The 21,243-nt window shown below is 32.8% G+C and overlaps 1 protein-coding gene across 5 annotated transcripts in view; it reads left to right on the top strand.

Annotated features, from left to right (window-relative positions):
- Positions 1 to 21,243, top strand: part of KCNK2 (potassium two pore domain channel subfamily K member 2) — a 291,790-nt gene that overhangs the window by 184,090 nt on the left and 86,457 nt on the right. For all 5 annotated transcript variants that reach the window (XM_051998361.1, XM_051998366.1, XM_051998364.1 and 2 more), the window contains exons 4-5: positions 7,284 to 7,444; positions 9,988 to 10,174. In XM_051998361.1, coding sequence (XP_051854321.1) covers positions 7,284 to 7,444; positions 9,988 to 10,174 — 348 coding nt within the window. The remainder of the gene's footprint in view (positions 1 to 7,283; positions 7,445 to 9,987; positions 10,175 to 21,243) is intronic.

Raw genomic sequence — 21,243 nt, 5'->3', positions numbered from 1 at the left:
CACCACTCAGAAACAATTTCACTCCGATCACAGTGTTAAGTTTCTGTCTATTCTCTGCATCCATAATCTGAAGAACTCACTTGACATAACAGCTATAGATTACCAGCACTGAGACATTGCTAGCATTTCCATTATGGCTTGGAATTGAATGTTTTAGACAACAATTATTCACCTTCTTAGGTGCATGTCTACAGTGGTAGTTTTCTTGTATTCTTATTTTTGTTATTGTATTGGGTGTACAGAAGGTTCCTTTTAGATCCTTATTGAATCCTTGAGATGTTTTGGTATTTGTTGCTCCATTGAAGTTCAACTAATAATGAAGATATTGCAGCAAGTTGATATAACTAAGTCACAATCTTAGGTTTGATTTTTAAGGAAGGATGTCAATGAGAAAAAGCAGGGAGAGAAAGGGGTGGTGAAGGGAGAGAGGGAGGAGAAAGGAAGGAAAGAAGGAAGGAAGGAAGGAAGGAAGGAAAGAAGGAAGCAAGAAGAGGAATACAGATAGACAAAGAAAGATGCAGAGAGAAAATTGTGAAGAATGAGGCTACAAAAAATTCAGAAATGTCTTGGATAAAGTACTGCAAAAATACAAAGCTCCAGAGATATGAGCAGGGGACAGAGTCATTGATGAAATTGCAAGATATTGCTAGACAAAGTGGGAAGACAGAGGAATACTAACATGGCAATGAAGTTGTTCTGAATCCAAATTTCTAGAGTCCAATGCCTTATTTGAGGGATATCTAAATAGAATTTTAAAAATCATTAGAAAGAGTGACTAAATCTAACTGAAGACTCATATAATCACCACCTATGGATTGGAATATGAGATTTCTTCCAATTCTAAAATTCTGATTGAATGTTTTTACTACCATTTCAGACTCTATCAGTATAGAGTCTGATAATGACTATAGACAACTAGAAAATAGATAATTATTTGTTTTCTTCTCTTCCAGACTTACCTGACAGGACAGAACCAAACCAAAACAAACAAACAAAAAAAACATTTCTGTGGCTTTGTTGCTAAATATCCCATTTTTTTTTACCATGCTAATTCACTTAATTCATATTGCTTTAAAATTTACATAGCACTTTACATGCATTATCTTCATTAAATTCAACATTCTGTAAGGTAGTTAATGAGTAAACACCATTATTTTTACAGAATAGTACACTGAGGCTTTTGGGAATAGCTAGGTAACATAATGAATAGAATTCTGGCTCTGGAATAAAGAAGATCTGAGTTCAGATCAGTCCTGAGATATTTACTAGCTGTGTGATCTTGGGCAAACCACTTAACCCTTTTTGCATTAGTTTCCTTGTCTATAAAATGAGCTGGAGAAGGAAATGGAAAACCACTTCATCATCTTTGCCAAGAAAACACCAAATGGGGTCATGAAAAGGTAAGAAGACATACCTGAAAAATTCAACAATATCAACTATGAATTTACAGATTAAATGATTCTTCTATGGTAATACAACTAAAATATATCTGAGGCAAGATTTAGATCTCAACATCCCTGATTCCAAGTCCAGCACTTTCTCCAGTATTCCACCCTGTCTCATTATACCTTGATCAGGTAGCTAAGAACTTTAGCTGGTAGGTAGGTCATGTAATTTTCTTTGTCTATTATTTTTTGTTTACTTTAGATATATTATTTTGCAAAGATCAGCTAATATCTTTGTCTTGACCTTTATCTAGTGTGCAGAGAATATTAGCTTTTTTCATAATCTACTCAAGAGAAAGTTAATTGTTAGGATTTCTTTGAATAAGGAAACAAAGGATATTCATAGTAATCCACCAACTATTTTGAGCTGGTAAAAATTCTCTTTTATAAACTATATAAACTGTAAATTAAAATAATAAATGATGCTTTTTTGCCCTGAAAAATAAATAAAAGCCTTCATAAAGCGAAGACAGAAATTCATATTAGTTCTTTATAAAGCTACATTTCTCTGGTTCTGTTTATCCTCTCTAGAAACCTTTCACATGAGGATTGTAAGCCTCTATCTAAATCATTACAAATTCCCCCAAATTCTTAGTCATTGGCGAGAACAAGCTGTAATAAGTCTAGGTAGTAAACTTATAAACAGTAAACACTGTAAACTTATATGTGAGGCAAAATGAAGACAGGGTTGCTATTCTATCCAGCCATGGCAAACTGCTTCTTTTGGAGAAATGTATTTTGTCTACATTATATTGCACATTAATGTTCGTTTGCAAAGAATTTTAATGAATGTTATTCTATTTTGTCCTCACAGAAACTTTGGGAACTAGGTACTGTTATAATACCCATTTTATAGATGTTCATGATATACCAAATGCTACATAATCATATATTCCCCTGTAACAGAATGATGCTATCTAATATAATATTTGCTCAGTTTTGTTATTATTGTTATTTGATTTTAATATATTATATTTTGTTGTCATTTTCAGTCATGACAAACATTTCATGACCTCATTTGATGTTTTACAGGCAAAGATACTGGACTAGTTTACATTTCCTTCTTGAACTCATTTTACAGATGAGCAAACTGAAGCAAACAGGGTAAAGTGACTTGCCACATTTTAGGAAGATTATTGACAAGCTAGAAAGTGTCTAGAGGAAGGATACTGAAGGATTTGGAATCTATGTCAAATGAGGGTTGGAGAACCTAAAGAGGGTGGGACATAACAGATGCATTTAAATGTTTGAAGGGCTATGATATGGTGGAGGGATTTTACTTGTTCTCTTTGGTCCATGAGGACAAAACTAGAAGGTCTATATAGAAGTTCCAGAGATGCGTATTTAAACTTGATATATGAAAGAAAACAAAGAAACCCTTCCCAACATTTAGAGATAGCAAAAAAGTGCAGTGCTTCCTCACCCTTTTTGGGAATTCTTCAGACTGAATCTAGATGCCCACTTCTCAAGTATGTGACAGTGGGAATGTCTTTTGTCTAGATAGGTGTAAAGCACCTTTGAGGTCTGCTTCAACTTTAAATCCTGGTGACTGTGTGACTTTTTCTTTTGGATTTGCTTTCTTTGATTTTAATTACTTCTTAGACTTCTTGTTGTGCTCCTTTTGATGCCTCCCCTAATTCTTTCTTTCTCAAATATAAATATCCTCAGTGCCTTTAATTAACCTTCATATTATATGGGCTAAAAGATTTTTGCTTAACAGATGCCTATTGAATTGATATTCAATGCTTATAGGTAAGCTGAATCAGTATAAAATAATAAAATCTAAATTATTGCTCAGAAAGAATTTTTTTGATCTACCATTGCAGAAAACTTGGAAATAAATGAAATGAGGTAAATTGGTTATTATTGATTTTTAGCATGCTTTATCTAAGGACAGCAGACTTAGTGGTTCATATTCAAAGTCTCTCTATTTAAAAAAATTGCCAGAAGTTAATTATGTTTCATTTTTGGAATCCAAGGTCATCTCTGATCCATGATGCTTGAATACACACACACACACACACACACACACACACACACACACACACACACATATTGCTGAAGCAATTGAGATTAAGTGACTTGCCCAGGCTAGGAAGTATTAAGTGTCTAAGGTCAAATTTGAACTCAGGTCTTTGTGATTTTAGGGCTGGTACTCTTATCTATTGGACTACTTAGCTGCCCCAAATATAATTTTATGAAACAATCTCTGGTTCAATGTTTATTACTTATATTTTGTACACTTTTTCATTCTCTGTTTCCTTTTGTTAGGATTAATGTCTTGGTTACCAGTTCTCTTACTTGGTCTTATTTACATATTTTATTTGCTACTATCTACATATGAGATAGAGAGAGATGGAGAAAGGGAGAGAGGGAGAAAGAAAGACACATATACACATAGAGAGACAGATGAAAGATGAAAGAGAGAGAAAGATGGAGAGAGACAGAGAGATGGAGATGAGGAAGGGAGAGAAGCAGTTTTTTTTTTCCTTCTTTGTCCATTTTTAATTAAAATCATTGAACAGTATCAATGGGTCTTCTACTTGGACAACTGATTGAATTTCAGTTTCATGATCTTTAGTGATATTTCTATGTGACTTTTGGCAATATCACCTGTTCCCATATAAACTATAAGAAAAAGGTAGTGATTGTTTGACTTGACAAATTTATAGACAACCTCTGTCATGTCCCAAATGCACGCCCCAAGACAACAGCATTTCTTTTTCTTATTTTGGTCACGTTGACAAATAGCGCCTTTGCTACCACTCAGCAGGCAGTCATCAATCACTACAACTCTGCTCTTTTTCCTTTGACCAATAATGAATGACTTTTCACCTGAGGGAATCTGAGGCACACCATCATTATTGCTTGGGGAATAAGAGACTATGTTCTCCTGAGATTTCCTCCAGTTTTTCCTTTTATATGAATAGAATCTTATTTATCATTTATTTACAGATGTCCCCTGTTTATTTTCCTTCCATGGAAAGACATGGGGATCAGTAATAATATAGTATAATTGAGATAGGATAAGTCTTTTGCTGATTAGTTATTTCATTTATGTCTGAGTCCCATTTGGTACTTTCTTGGCAAAGATACCAGAGTAGTTTGTCCTTCCATTTTCCAGATATCATTTCATAGAAGATAAGCTGAGACAAATAGGGTTAGATGATTTTCCAAGGATCATACAGGTAAATAAAGTCAGATTTAAACTCAAAATCTTTGTATAATGAACAGAAAAGTGAATCAATTAGAGAATTATAGTGAACTTTAGAGAATTAATGTAACATTGTGGATAGACTGCTGGACTTGGATTTAGGAAGATGACTTCAGATCCTATACCTATTAGCTATGTGGATGGTTGGTTACTTAATGTGTCGAAGCCTCAATCATGTCATAATTAAGAATATAATACTTCTGGTACCTACCTCACAGAGTTGTTGTGAGGCTCAAATTAAACAATGTGTTGAAGGGCTCTATAAATTTTAGAGTTGTCTATAACTGCCATTTTTACTAGAAGGAGAAGGAGAAGCAGAAGGAGGAGGAGAATCAAAGGTGGTAGGACACTTGTTATTGCTACAACATGAAAGCTCAACACAGAATTATATCTAATTACTGTTGCTGGTCATTCTCAAAATATGTTACTTGTTCCATAATTGCACTGGGTAACAAAATAAATTGCTAATCCATTCTCATTACATATAGCATAGTACCTTGTATATAACCAGCACTTTTTACATGCCTTTTAAATTAAATGAAAGTTGGATGAATGTTGGTCCATGTCATATGTTTGCTCAAAGGGAAGGGATCCAACTATGTTTCTGGAAGACATACAGATTTGTCAGCTTGGTATTTAAAGTCCTTCACTGTCTGGATCCTACCTACCTTTGCAGACTTATTCATATTCCTCCCCTTCAAACATTTTATATTGCAACTAATCTGTCCTACTTGTTCTTCCCATAATTGGCATCCTGTCTCCTACCCCTCTGCCTTTGCATATGCTGTTCCCAAATTCTGAAATGTTCCCCCTCTTCACCTCCCCCTCAAAAAATTCTTAGCATCCTTCAAGGCTCAGCTCAAGCTGCCTCCACTGGGAAGCCTTTCCTAATCTTCCTCATTGTTAGTGCTTTGCTCTTACTCATTTGATCATGTATTTACTTGTTTGTGTGATATTATATTCTCTGCTCTCAATAGAATGTAAACTCTTTGAGAAGAGGTAACATTTAATGTTATCATTATATCCCCAGTGTCCTTCATATGGTAGACACTCAATGATTTTTAAAAATGCTTATGGAATTGAATTGAGTGTATTGCAAAAATCTAGAGAAGGTTTAATAAATATGAAATCCCAAGTTCAAAGATATAGATGTTCTATGTATGCTCCTTAGTTTTTGATATGTGCGAACTCTTTCCTATTCAGTACCTCCAAAATTAGGGTTTTTCTTAGACATATCCTCAGAGTAGAAATTACAGGGTGAGTCCTGTGCACAGGTAGAGAGCAACAGAGAATGTCTTTTCTCTCTTTTATATAAGACATCTTCAAATATTGAAGATACTTATGTCTCTCCTCGACATTCTTTTTTCCAGGTTAAACATCTCCTTCTTTTTCAATCTTTTGTTATAGTAACCTTTTGTTACTATGGGAACATAGTTGTGTCAATGTCACCTCTTAAATTATGATGCATAGAAATAGATACTTTATTTCAGATGTGGTCTGAGCACTATAGTGCACAGAATGTGTATTATCTCCTATTAGTTGACTATTATTTCATTATTAAATGATTGTCTCTGTGATGATACAAAACTTTAAAAATGTGTTTTCTCTCATCCTCTTTTCAACTTTGGTTATTGTACATTGCCACTTTTAAAATTTGAGAGTTAGGAGGATAATTTTTTTCTTAAAACATGATTGTTTCATGTTCCATGTAGGAATGGCCTAAAGCTTGGAATATTTGTGAATTTTTTACATTTTATAAAAAAGTTTCATAAGTGAAGGTAAATTTGATTTAGAAAATTTCATCATTAGTAAAAGGTGATAGTATTGAACTGGTTAAATTATAATTTATCTATAATTTATAATTACCAATCCCAGAAAATCTTGGATTTCTGATAAAAATAAATAATTTGATAATTATAAATATTTAATTATGAGGAAGCTCAGTGAAGAACACAGTGGAGAGTGGTCTTGGAGTCAAGAAGAAAGGAATTCAATTCTTGCTTTGAGTACTTCCTAGCTATGTGACCAACTCATTTAATATCTTTTATTCTTATTTTCCTTAAAAAAATGAACATGACAGAATCTACCTTACAGGATTATTGCAAGGATCAAAAGACAAAGTGCTATGTAATTGTTATTATTACATTTTATAAATTATCTGAAAATAAAGTTAAAAGTAACAAATCAGATTCTTAGAGTAACAACAATTGTTTGATAAAATTAAAAAGAATTTAATGACCTGTCCATAAAAGTATATACAATTTAATAGAACTTTTACTATATTGAAGTATGCTGAATTTAAAATTTTCTTGTTACTGTTGCATTTTCTATTTTATAAACTGTGTCTATAATTTTGTTAAAAAATAAAATAATGAAATGCTAAATATACTTCCTGTAAATTCTAATTATTTATACCTCAAAATATTCAATGAAAGACATTATATATTGGCTTAACATGATTTACCATTGGCAGTAGATGGTAGGTCTCTTGTGAAACATTCTGAAATTTTTCTCACTTGCTGTCTTTACAGGTATTTTCATATAGCACTAATTTGTAAATAGCTGAAATTGTTTTGTTTGTGTGTGTGTGTGTGTGTGTGTGTGTGTGTGTGTGTGTGATTTAGGTTTTGGAAACATCTCACCACGGACAGAAGGTGGAAAGATATTCTGTATCATCTATGCCTTACTGGGAATTCCCCTTTTTGGTTTTCTCTTGGCTGGAGTTGGAGATCAACTAGGGACTATATTTGGAAAAGGAATTGCTAAAGTAGAAGACACATTTATTGTGAGTATTTAAATATTTTACTATATATATATATATATATTTGTTACAAAACTTGCAAATGTTTGATGAGGAAAACAAAATAAAAACTGAAGAAATAATTTTATTTTATTACATTCATGGTAAATACATTTTTTCCCTATATGTTATGACCTAGAGATTAACTGATTGAAATTTTATAGCACTTTAAGGTTAATGGTACTTTATATACATTCTTTTGTTTTAGTCTCAAAACAGCCTATTATGGAAAATTGGGTGATAATTCACCCATTTAAATTCCAGATTAAAAAAAAAAACCTCTGAGTTAGTTATTTTAATGCTTTTACAACAGGATTTAATTTTTTTTCAATTAAGGGGAATATTAGGGCATCATCATCATTGTCATCAACAAGGCAGCTAGGTGATTCAGTGAATAGAGTACTGGGTTTGGAGTTAGGAAGACTCAATTTCCTGAGTTCAAATTTGACCTCAAATACATGTTTTATGACTCTGGATAAATTACTTAATTCTGTTTGCCTCAATTTCCTCATCTGTGAAATAAGTTGGAAAAAGAAATGGCAAACCACTTTGATATTTTTGCCAAGAAAGTCACAAATGGTGTCACGAAAAGTCATGAAACTACTGAGCAACAATAAAAACCATCATATATGAGACAGCATAACACATGGAATAGAAAGTTGGTCTGTCAAGAAGACCTGGATTCAAGTCCTGCTGCTGATAACTACTATGTGATTCTTGGCAAGTTACAATCTTTCAGCGCCTTAGACAACTGTCTAAGAGCTGCATTGGTAGGAAACTCCTTCCTTTGAGTTGCCTATGTGAATAAAAGCATAGGTCCAATCCAAAAAAAAAAATTATCATGGATAATCAAATTTTATAGGTATTTTCAGTTCAGTTCAACACAGTTAGTGACTACCCTAAAAGACACATCTTTTTCACTTTTTAAACTTCACGATTGTATCTAGGATATACTGCAACATATCCAACATATAAAGGACTGCTTGCCATCTAGGGGAGGGGGTAGAGGGAGGGAGGGGAAAAAAAAATCGGAACAGAAACGAGTGTCAATATAATGTAATTATTAAATAAAAAATTAAAAAAAAATAAACTTCATGTTAGCTAATGTTTGGAATTGCCATTTTATGATTATATTTTTGCTGTAATTGTATATATATACAGCACTGACATGTCCTACATCATGTTCTTATACATTAAATGACTTTGGAAAAGCAAAGCATTGCCCTGAGGTATAATTGATAAAGCTAAGAAATTGACAGGGAAACATTCAGAAAATAAAAGAAGAAAGAGGGATAAAAAAATAGAGTATGATAGTATAAAGAGAGAAAGGGAGATGCAAGAAAGAGAGAGAAGGTAAATGGGAAAGGAAAGACAAGATTAAAAAGAAGCCTATGGTAAGCTATGGTGAGCCTAATGTACTCACTGGCACTAAATTGTAAATCTCTATTCTTTTTATTCATTTTCATTATGATTTACACATTTGTATACAAATAGTCTTGATATGATTATAAACTCAAGTTTCAGGTAAGATTTTAGGGACCTGTTTAATATAGATATGAACTTTAAATTTGTTTTCCCATATTTGCGATGATATTTTCATATAGATTTATCCATAACTTATTGTCTGTCTCCTCTTATTTCATAAAATAACTTCTTTGGTAAGGCCATGTAAAACAAGCCCAAATGGAAACCCCAAATCCATGTACTTAGGACTAGTAAACAATTAAAGCTTTATTTTCTCCTCTCCCTTCTTTCCTTCCTTCCTTCCTTCCTTGCTTTTAGTCAAGTAAACCAAATAACCATAAGAACATATATTAGAGTCATGACCTTTGTTTAAGTCAAATCAAGTCAAAAAACTTTCATTAAGTTCCTATTATGTGTCAGGAATTTTGCTAAATGCTGGGGATACAAAGAAAGGCAAAAATATGTCCTACTCTTGTGATCTAAATGGCAGAGACAACATATTAAGTTCAATATAAGAACAATATATAAACAGGATAATTTAGAAGTAATTTCAGAGGGAAGCACTAGCATTAAAGGGGGCTGAAAAAAACTTCTTTAGGATATTTTATCTAAGAATTGAAAAAATCTAGGGAAACCAGGAGGTAACGATAAAAAAGGAAAGAAATCCAGGTGTGGAGGATAATCCCAAGTATTCAGTGGAGAAAAAAAGCGTATCTTCTTATTATATCATTATGCATATCATATATTGAATCCCATGCTTACTCTCTTAACTAAGGATACTTCTAGAAAAAACATTTCTCCCAATAACGTTCCTGTAGAATAAAAATATTTTTAGTCTAAGCAAAAAGTTAGGTAAATATAACTAACTTTCAACAATTAAATTAATTAAATTATATTAATATGTTTATCTTGGGACTTTCTACCTCACACATGTCTTCTATAGAAAAAGATAATCATTAAGGAGACTAACAACATTGTTAATTGCAATTATTTTTACATAAATGTGCATTTTCAGTTTTTAAGGCACATCAATAATGAAACTCTTCTTTTTCTTTCATGCCCAGAAGTGGAACGTGAGTCAGACTAAAATTCGAATCATCTCAACCATCATCTTCATATTGTTTGGGTGTGTTCTCTTTGTTGCTCTACCTGCAGTCATATTTAAGCACATAGAAGGTTGGAGTGCTCTCGATGCCATTTATTTTGTGGTCATCACACTGACAACTATTGGTTTTGGTGATTATGTTGCAGGTAAAGTTTTTTTGTTTCTATTTTTTTTATTTTTAATGCTCACATCTATTCTTTTCACAGTTATTTCAACAGGGTTTGCATGAGAAGAGAGAAGACTCTTTTGTTGACTTGAACTGAAGATCATGGTAGAATGCAAGAATATAGCTGTCATATGACATTTGAGATAGGCAGAAGCAAAATTTCTACTTTGTAAAGGAATTTTAAACTTCTTATTCTCCAGTCACACTGTAGGTTTGGAAATTATGTCAATACCAATTTTTCTTATTCCTTTTAAAATCCATTCCAGCTTAAGATAATTCTGTTACATAATAGCATTTTGAAAAAATCTCTGATTTTTACTTTCATCTTTTACCTTTTCTTTATTCATGCTTTCTTCTTTTTTTCTCTTTCTATTTGCCTGGTTGCAATTGTCATGCACTTTTGTGTTCTTAGCTTCACTAATTTTATGATTTTTTTTTTACTCCAACTCTTGTTTGATTGCCTCCAAAATTTCATACATTTTCTGCTCCCATCTTTTAAGCCCTCTGCCTTTAGCAGGAAATTTGTTTTCAGTTTACCAAAATACTGATTCATAGTTTCACTTAATATTGCAGCTAGAAGAGACCTTAGCGATTATTTCATTTAAACCTCTCTTTGTAGAGATGAGGAACCATCATCTCAGAGAGGTGACATGTTTAAGTTGTAGTCAATGCTGGATTCGAAACCAGAACTTCTTGTCCTAAGGCCAAGGCCAAAATTCTTTCCCCTCAATAATGCCACGTTTCTATGATAAACTGGGAAATACATTTTCATTTTTTCTTTTCATTTTTTTCTCCTGTAACCCAGTTAGTGTTTTAGGAATATGGAAAAAAAACTATATGAGGAACTCCCTCTACCAAGGGAGATCAGTATCTTCTCTACAATCTAGAACTTTGGAGAATACCTAGGGATGAGGGGAAGGGTGTGTGTGTGTGTGTTCCTTGGCCTGGGTCAATATACAGTGTGTCAGAGGCAGGATTTGTCTCAAAGGCCAGTTTTCTTTTCTTTTTTTTTTTAATAACTTTTTATTGATAGAACGCATGCCAGGGTAATTTTTTACAGCATTATCCCTTGCATTCATTTCTGTTCCGATTTTTCCCCTCCCTCCCTCCACCCCCTCCCCCAGATGGCAAGCAGTCCTTTACATGTTGAATGGGTTACAGTATATCCTAGATACAATATATGTGTGCAGAACCGAACAGTTTTCTTGTTGCACAGGGAGAATTGAATTCAGAAGGTATAAATAACCCGGGAAGAAAAACAAAAATGCAAGCAGTTTATATTCATTTCCCAGTGTTCTTTCTCTGGGTGTAGCTGCTTCTGTCCATCTTTGATCAATTAAGGCACTCTTTATCGAAGAGATCCACTTCCATCAGAATACATCCTCAAACAGTATCGTTGTTGAGGTATATAATGATCTCCTGGTTCTGCTCATTTCACTCAGCATCAGTTCATGTAAGTCTCGCCAGTCCTCTCTGTATTTATCCTGCTGGTCATTTCTTACAGAACAATAATATTCCATAACATTCATATACCACAATTTACTCAACCATTCTCCAATTGATGGACATCCTTTCATTTTCCAGCTTCTAGCCACTACAAACAGGGCTGCCACAAACATTTTGGCACATACAGGTCCCTTTCCTTTCTTTAGTATCTCTTTGGGGTATAAGCCCAGTAGTAACACTGCTGGATCAAAGGGTATGCACACTTTGATAACTTTTTGAGCATAGTTCCAAATTGCTCTCCAGAATGGCTGGATGTGTTCACAATTCCACCAACAATGTATCAGTTTCCCTGTTTTCCCACATCCCCTCCAACATTCCCCATTATCTTTCCCTGTCATTCTAGCCAATCTGACAGGTGTGTAGTGGTATCTCAGAGTTGTCTTAATTTGCATTTCTCTGATTAATAATGATTTGGAGCATATTTTCATATGTCTATAAATAGTTTCAATTTCTTCATCTGAGAATTGTCTGTTCATATCCTTTGACCATTTATCAATTGGAGAATGGTTTGATTTCTTATAGATTAGAGTCAATTCTCTATATATTTTGGAAATGAGGTCAAAGGCCAGTTTTCTAAACATTATGTCTCAAAGTCTTTCATCACTTTTATCAAATATTTTAAAACCATTTTGGGGGGAGTTTAAAATACCAAAGCAATATTTTTTTTCAGAATATAATTATCTAGCCTACATGTTTTTCATTTATAATCTGATTTCACCTTGATTCCTTCTTTTGGCATTTTTACTACTTGTTAAGAAGGTAAGAAGAGGAGAGAAAGGAAGAGAAAAATCTATCATTCAATTGATTTTAAATGGAATTTTAATCAAATTATGGTTAAAAATTAGATTTAGGAATTATCTATGAATTTCATTTTTATATTTTTCCATTTACTTATGTTCTTTTTTTTAAAAGTCCAACACAAGACTATTAGAGTTATTTGTGTATACTCTAGTTCAAAATTTATTTAATTGAAGTGATAGAGAAAAAAAGTGATCCTTCCATGAGATCAGCAAAATCTCTTCTAAAATTATGTTTTCTATTTAATTTTTTGTTTAAAACATTTTTTCTCAAAAAGTCTTTTTTTTTTTTAAAGAAAATGATTTCTGATATTATCAAAAAGTTTTGTAATTTCAAGATCAGTATGGCATCAGAAGCATGTGGAAAAGTTATGATTGCAAAGAACATGCAAATTTTTAGTATATATCCTTGTATGCATGATTGGAGGGAACAAAAATGAAGGAAGTATAGAATAAAATGGTTGAGAAACCTTCTGATTTAGGACTATCATAGGATTTTATGCTCCTTTTACAAAGATGTACTGTGTGACTGTAATTGTTGTATTCTGTGTTCCTATGATATAGAAAGCAGGAAAACTAGAGGCAGCAATTAGTACAGAGACCCAGGGAACAGATGTTTACTTTTTCTTTCCACTTGGCTACTCTTTCTCATGTTATTTGAGATGAGAGGTATCTGAGTGTGGCAGTGAGAATTCGGAACACTGTTGATTAAGAAAGCCTGTGGCAATTAGAGTTGAACCTAAAAATTTATAACTAGCCACTGGCAAGAGATATTAGGTTTTTAAAACTCAACTCTACTGAAATTTTGGAATTTGTTCATAAGCTTTAGGACAAACCTAATATCAATTAGAAGGAGATGGCCTAACCATGTCTGGGGATAAAGCTAGAGTTAATCAGACATAAGTTGTAGATTGAAGAGAAAGTACTACATTGTATCTAAGCATTTATTCCTTTAAATAGTATATACATATATGCACACACACATACACACACACACACACACACACACATATATATACTCATATATAAATAGTATTTAAATATTCATCTAATTTTTAAATATTTAAATTTACTTAGTTTATACATATAAAATAGTTTATTATGAAAGTTATGATATATATTATGCATATACATATATTAATATGTGTAAATAAAATAATCCTTTAAAATGACATTTAGTAACAATGATTGGGTTCAGCTAATTTAATTAAAAGCTATGTGTTTAATAAATTTACAAAAATAATTTAATAGGATCATTTGGAAAAAATGAGGGATGGCTAATATGGAAAAGAGATGACATAGGAGGGAACCACTTTCAGATATTTGAAGAACTGTTATATGAAAATGGGATTATTTTATTTTCCTTTAACTCAGAGGGATGAATTAAGACAATTGGATAGAAGTTACAGGAAGGACAATTTTGTCTCAATATAAGGAAAAGTTTCCACAAAGGAGTGTAAAAAATGGAATAGTTGACATCATGAGATTGTGAGTTTTCTCTAACATTTGAGTTTGAACAGAGAAGCTAGACTGCAATGAAAATTTAGTCTTTATATAGAAACTGGATGTTTTCTAACACTGAGTCTATGATTCTCTAGGGAAGACATGCTAATAATTTTATAAGCTATATCTATGGAATAATCCTGCTTGTTTAGAACACAAGACAGGGGACTCATTTCTACTCATCTGTTGTTAGCTTATCCTAATTGCAGATCAAATAAGGAGGAAAGAAAGGGTCTCTTGATTGTTTAACTAGCCAATCCCAAAACACAGATGGAAGTACTAGGTATTTAATAGTTTCTCCTTCATCTCTTTCTAATCTCATTTCTGTAATTGAATATATATTGGGATGGACCATTCATTATACAAATCGTATTTATGTGGAAATAATATTTCTATTTGTAAGAAAGCATACTATAGCTTTTTAAATAAAAAATATCATAGTGAAAACTCATAACAGTCTGAAAAAATAATCTGTCAGAATAAAAAAATGAATTCCATCCATCCTTTAGAACATACCATTTTTAACATGTTCAAAGAAATCAGGAAATATGAAAAGTGTTTTATTGTGAGGACCAAGTTAACACCCTGGATACTTTAGAATCAGCCAGAGTCAGGATAAGCAAAAATCCTTGGTCTTTATTTTTGGTTGAAATGAGAGGAATGGACACAAGGATCTCCATACCTCTCTTCTTTTTCTCCTGGCCAGGAGTCACTCTGGCTTGTTTTACTCCACCCTCTAATCCCTCCTCCAAATCTCTCTATACACCAACAGATTGAGCCAGCACAGAGTAGTGGGGGTGGGCCATTTTCCAAATATATGCTAATAGAGTATTGTCCAATCAGTAGTTAACCTTAAGTGCTCGGTTGTCTGACCTCAGTGCGTGAACTTAAGAGTTTTCAGCCTTTTACATTTTATAAGGGGAAAAAAGGCTTATTTTCCCCCCACGCCACAAAAGGTATCCTTTAATGAAAGAGTAAAGAATATTGGTAGCCAAAATTGGCTTACAAATTACAATTTATAATTACAAAATACTTGTAAAGAAAGGGACATATTATTTGAATATGAACATTTTAAAAATAGAGTAGTATGCATAATAGCCAGATGATAAAACATTAACACTTCTCATTTTGGTGAGTTATTTTAACAATACAAGTACCTTGAAGTAGATAAGATTTTTGAATTAGGGAGCAGCTAGGTGGCATAGTGGATAAAGCACCAGCCCTAAACTCAGAAATACCTGAGTTCAAATCTGGCCTCAGACACTGAACACTTTGTAGCTGTGTGGGGCAAGTCACTTAACTCCAATTGCCTAAGCCAAAAAAAAAAAAAGGGTTTTGAATTAGATGAACTGGCTATTCTATAAGATTGTATATATAAAGATGAGACCATAAATAAGGTGAACTGAAACATCACTTCAAAATACTTGAATTTGGTCAGAACATGACCAAAACAAGACCAATATTATATAACAGAAACTGTAAGTCTTATTATGTTTTAATATAAGTAAGAAAGCATGTTAATATAAAAAATCCTTGTGAACGTGAAAATTCACCATTAGCTAATAACTCCCCATAATAATAAAAATTGTTGATTTAATTTAGAGATTTGTAAGAAAATAGATTCTGAAGTGGAAATGACATCAGAAGTCATCTAATATTACCCTTTTTTTAAATAGAAGGACTGAGATGTGGGGAAGGTTAATGTCTTGCCAAAAGTCACATTTTACAGATTATATTTGAACCAAGATCCTCTGTCCCCAAAGTTTGTGCTTTCCTCCACTGTATGGATCTTTGTTCCTCTTCATAGAATTTCTCTACCTCTTTATTCTCTGTAACAGCTGCTGAACTAAGAGCAATGACTTGTTGCTGGGGGTATTTTTTTATGGTTCTCATCATAGCACTGCAATTAGTACTAGATGACTAAGTTCCATGAAATGATATTTTTGTCTTTGGATGCTCAACAAAACCCACTCTTGCAATCTTATTTTATTTATTTCTCTCAGAGAATATGTGACTATTATTTTCATATAGCCAAAATTTTCTTGTAGCTTTTTTGTTTAATTTATAGCAGGAATATTAAAGTTGGAAATCCTATTGATATGGCAACTTGTTGATAATTGGACAAGCATCCCAAATCTATAGTATCAAGAATTAAGTCAATGACTTTAAGTGGTCTAAAAAATTGGTGTCATTCTTCTCTTGTATAACATTTTTTTCTTTCTCACTCTGCTCCAATCTTCATTAGGGATCCATATAGGATCAAGAACAATTTTGTATTTTTTGTTTGTTTGGGTAGCTATTTCATTATCTAGTGACGAGCCTACTGGAAATGGGATTCTTTTTGCTTAAATTGATAGTTTCTCCTTTGGAAACTTTTTTCTAGTATGTTAAAACCTTCAAGAGCTTACATTTCACTCAAGTAGCCTTTGAGAATTCAAACAATTTTGAGATGTCAGAAGACAGAATTTTAGACCCAAGAAAATGAATAGGGTTTGTGAGGTATTTAACAGTTCCCAGTTTTGTAGATTTTCCCCTGCTTCATCACATTGCATAAATTTCAACTTAGAAGTGACAATTAAGAATGGAAAAATATACTTTTTCTGAGATTAAAATCCACATACAAAACATTGTGGGTTGACTGTTTTACCCAAACGGACCTTAAGTGATTAAGTTAATTTACCCTTCTCAAAATGTGACATCCTGTTTATAAGAAAGACATAAAAAGTCATCTTGATCATGAACCAACTCTTCTAAAATGGAATCTTGGTGTACTTATTTGTTAAGTGAGTCATGAGTACTTGGATGAAGGTTTTCTAAAGACTGATTTGAAAAAGAACGCTCTTGGCAAAAATATCCTTTTGATTTCACTGAAATGGAAATATTTGAAAAATGGAATTACCTGATGAACTTATTTTGCAGGTACTTTCCATGTAATATTTCTAAGTTAGTCCTTTGAATTTTCAAATGTGTTTTCCCATGAGTTTTATAAACAAAAGATCATCCATCATAAGATACTACTGCTATTCCTGGCATCCCTTTCTCAGTAAAGCCTAAGAAAATGAGGACCAATACCTTTATGTTAGAATTTGAAGACTTTATTATTTACCTTGTAAAGTTGTATTTGTGGCTAGGGTAATGCTTCTTGCAATGTAAAACTTACTTTTTCTATTGTTTTTTATACTTTCATTAGAAATATGGAACTACACACACACACACACGCACACACACACACACACACACACACATAAGAGGTATTATGACCACTTGCATATTTCCATGTCAAATGAAATAGGTTATATGAACTTAAGCAATCAAAACCTTAGCCTAAACTGGGGCAGATTCAATTATCTGTGTGTATGTGAAGTGTGTTTTGGTATGGACGACAATATGATAGTGGTTGGTGAATGGAAGGCAACAATAATACAGAAGACAATTGTGCCATTGTTCCAGAAAAAGGTGGTCCATCACCCAGAGACCCTCAAAGGGATAATGGGCCTGGGAATAGGACATCTCAGTGATGGATCTTTGGTGAAATGGATGGGAGACTTGGCAATAAACATTCCTCTGAAGGACCACAAAGCAAGGCATAAGGGAAAGCATAAATATCCCTATTGTGTGAGAAAAGTATGCCTTATTTCTCTTTTCCTTTGGAATTAACTTTTTGTGTCTAGGAACAAAACTTTTTTCATGCCATACCACTGATAGTTCTGTATACAACAGATAGGAAGTATGTAGATATAATTTTCATAAATTCAATTCAACAAACATTTATTAAGCACTCATTCATGTAGCTTAGGATACAAACATGCAAAATAACATAGTATTTGTCTTCAACGAGTTTACAGTCTAAAAGATAGGATAAGATATACACATAGCTGAATATGTTATAATATTATATCTGATTAAGAGAAGTCAATCAGAGAAGAATGTAAGATCAAGAGAAAGGGATCATTTCTAATTGAGGGTAAGCTTGCCAACCAATTGTTGTGTTATGGGGCTGGCTACTATTTTGTTGCAGAAGCTGGTTGTTTCTCATGAATATTCTATTTTGTATTTATTGTGTTTTTGTCATTGCAATTGGTACTGTAGTTTTAATTTTGGCAAGCTTAGCTAGAAGATATCAGAGAAAATTTCATGAATGACCTGACTTCTGAGCTGGGCTTCAAGGAAGAAAAGGATTTCAAAAGACAGATATGAAAGGAGAGAGCAAGATGAAGCTAGCACCTCATTAGTAAAATATAAAATTCATAAAAAGAAAGTGAAATACTCTGGAGGACAAACTGTAGGCATTATAGCCATAATATGTAAGGTCTCAAGTACAAAGATGTTTGTATTTTATCTTTTAGATAATTGGAATTACTGAATGCCAGAGTTTGAAGAGCAATCGTATGCCATCTAATTCAGACTCTCATTTCAGATCTTAACTGTTAAAATAATTAGCTCATTTAAACCTAGAGTGTAATATGGTTTCCTTCTCTTCAGCATTAAAAAATTTATTTCATATAAAAAGTTCTGAGTTTAGTCATAATTTCTCTGAGCTTCCAATTGGAATATTCTTAATTCCTAGCCAGAGGTCAGGCTCTTTGTCTAATTTTATATTTGTATTGATTTCTAGTTAACCCTCTTCTATTTTTATATATCCCTAGTTCACTTTGTATTTGTGCCTATCTCTACTTAGCATCTTTGTGGGCAACTACTGTGAATAGAGCACCACATATGAACCAGAAAGCCTGAATTCATACCTTACCTCAAATAATTACCATCTGGTTGATCCTCGGCAAGTTACTTAACTTCTCTTTGCCTCACTTTCATGATCTGTTAAATGAGAATAATAATAATGATCAAATGAGATAATAATTATAAATCACTTAATATAGTTTCTGTTATATACTAAGTGCTATATTATCTATTGCCAATCTTGAAGTAAAATTCAGTTTACTAGACCACGGATAACAAAACAGCAGATTATGTTACAGTAGATAGATTGGCACGAGAAGGGGATCTGATACTTTGAATCTAGACCTCAGTTATCCCTTATGTCTTAGCATATAAATTTTGAGGCACTCTGTTGTAAACCAAAGATCTTAGAGGTTATACTTTTGATTCAGTAAATGCTGGTTAACTGATTACTTACTATCACTATCAGGGTACTCTTGCCTACTTATTGTGATTAGTGGATAGGAAGGTCTCAAAGGCAGGTTCTGTCAACATCAGGCTGTCATCATGATTCTTTCCTCTCACTTGTAAATTTGAGCTTTTGAGTTCTCATTTTCAATGACCAACAGGTACTTTGCAATCCCTATATCCATTTGGCTCTTTTTGGGTTTTCAAACTGTATAACTGGAGCTTACACAGTTGTATTCAATATCTGCGGCATAGATATACAATCTTCATAATACCTGTGTAGCATATTAAGGGATCAGAAACTATTTTAGAGCAGGAAGTAGACATACTCACATATCATCATCACCTACCATAACCAAAAGCATTTTTCTAATGACCATTTTATCTCTCTACCCAAAAAATCTTCAGTGACTTATTCTAGAACTTAAGACCTTGCACACTATAATCCACTAACATTATCAAGTATATTTTATATGATGCCTTTTTGTTTCAGTCCAGAATCAGCTAATCAAGCTAAGGGAAATTGCTTTGATCAAGACAATTTTGTCCCAAAATGCATTTAGAAATCAATTTTTCATTTCCTACCTCTGGGAATTTTCTCAAGCTCCTTCCCCACCATACCTGTAATTCACTTCCTTTTACCTGTGGTTCTTGTAATCCATATCTCCCTTGAAGACACAACTCAGACATCAACTCTTCTGTTAAGGTTACCCTGACCTTGTATTTGTACAGAACTTCCCCACCTTGTTATGTTTTCTCCTTCCTCAGTTTCCATTATTTACATGTAGGTAAGTCTTCCCCATGTGGTCTCTCCCAATTTCCTTCTTCACCCCCTCTCCAGTATAAGCTTCTTAAAAATCAGGAATTTAATTATTTTAGTTTTTATATCTCTAGTTCCCCTGGAATGGTGCCGTGTGTGTGTGTGTGTGTGTGTGTGTGTGTGTGTGTGTGTGTGTTTGTTTTTAATCCGGAGCTCTGATTTCATAGTGCAGGGAAACTTGGGGTGAAGAAATTCCTTTTATCAATGCAGATCTTTAGCAACTTTACAAGTCATAACCTTAGTGACTTGGAATACTTAGACTAGTTCAGGAACACATAGCCAATAAATACCAGAAGAAGGATTTCAACCATTCATGCTACTTTTCACCTTGAACTTAGTGGGTGCTTACTAAGTGTTTTTTGAAAAGAATTGCTGACTATTTGTGAAATATAGAGAAATTCAGGATGATATAATTACTAGTATTTTATGGTTGGGTCACTGTAACTCTTTTTTCACAATTGTCTTTCAATTACATGAAACTACTTATTTGACCCCAAACCTACAAAGATTTCTCTGAGTCCCTAGTCAAGAACATTCTTTCCCTTCAGACCTCATCTGGCACTTGGTTTTGTGTGTTCTAATACACACATATTATAATATGTATTATTTATATAATATATAATACATATAATATATTGATATATTGTTATATTTATATAACATTTATATAAATATATATATTTACATAATAATATAATATATTCCCCCTTCTTCTAGATGGTCAGCTTTGTGAAAAGGACAATGTCTTATTCAAACTTTATATTTTTCCACGTGTCTAAAGCAGTATTTTGCATGTGGTAGATACTTTATAAAGATTTATTTGACTTATTAATTAAACAGAAACATGCCAGGAATGGTTTTGTAAAAATCCAGTCTTATAAATGCAAAGAATGGGTCTACTTAGATGAAATTTTATGGGAGACATAGAAATAGAATAGGTATAAGGAATAAGAGAGGTTATTGCAGGCAACTGGGACTACATGAAGAAGTAGATAAAGATAGGAATTATCATGACATGTCTTTTCAAGGACATAACTAATTATGCATTTGTCACATTAATTAAATTTAGACTATTAAGAATGACTATCAATTATTGGGCAAGTATACTAGAGTCAAAGTATTCATTGAGTAGAAAATAACTAAACCAGTTTTGGTATATAAATACAATCAAATATTACTGTAGAATAAAAATTCATAAAAAATGAAGAAAATATGATATGATGCAAAATGAAGTACGTTTAGAACAAAGAAAATATACATAATGAATAAAACAATAAAAAGGAAAAGAAGAAAATATAA

This window comes from Antechinus flavipes, chromosome 4, assembly GCF_016432865.1.
Source record: "Antechinus flavipes isolate AdamAnt ecotype Samford, QLD, Australia chromosome 4, AdamAnt_v2, whole genome shotgun sequence".
Taxonomy (NCBI): domain Eukaryota; kingdom Metazoa; phylum Chordata; class Mammalia; order Dasyuromorphia; family Dasyuridae; genus Antechinus; species Antechinus flavipes.
Note: the sequence above shows the minus strand (reverse complement) of the source record. Positions and strands in the feature narration are given on the sequence as shown.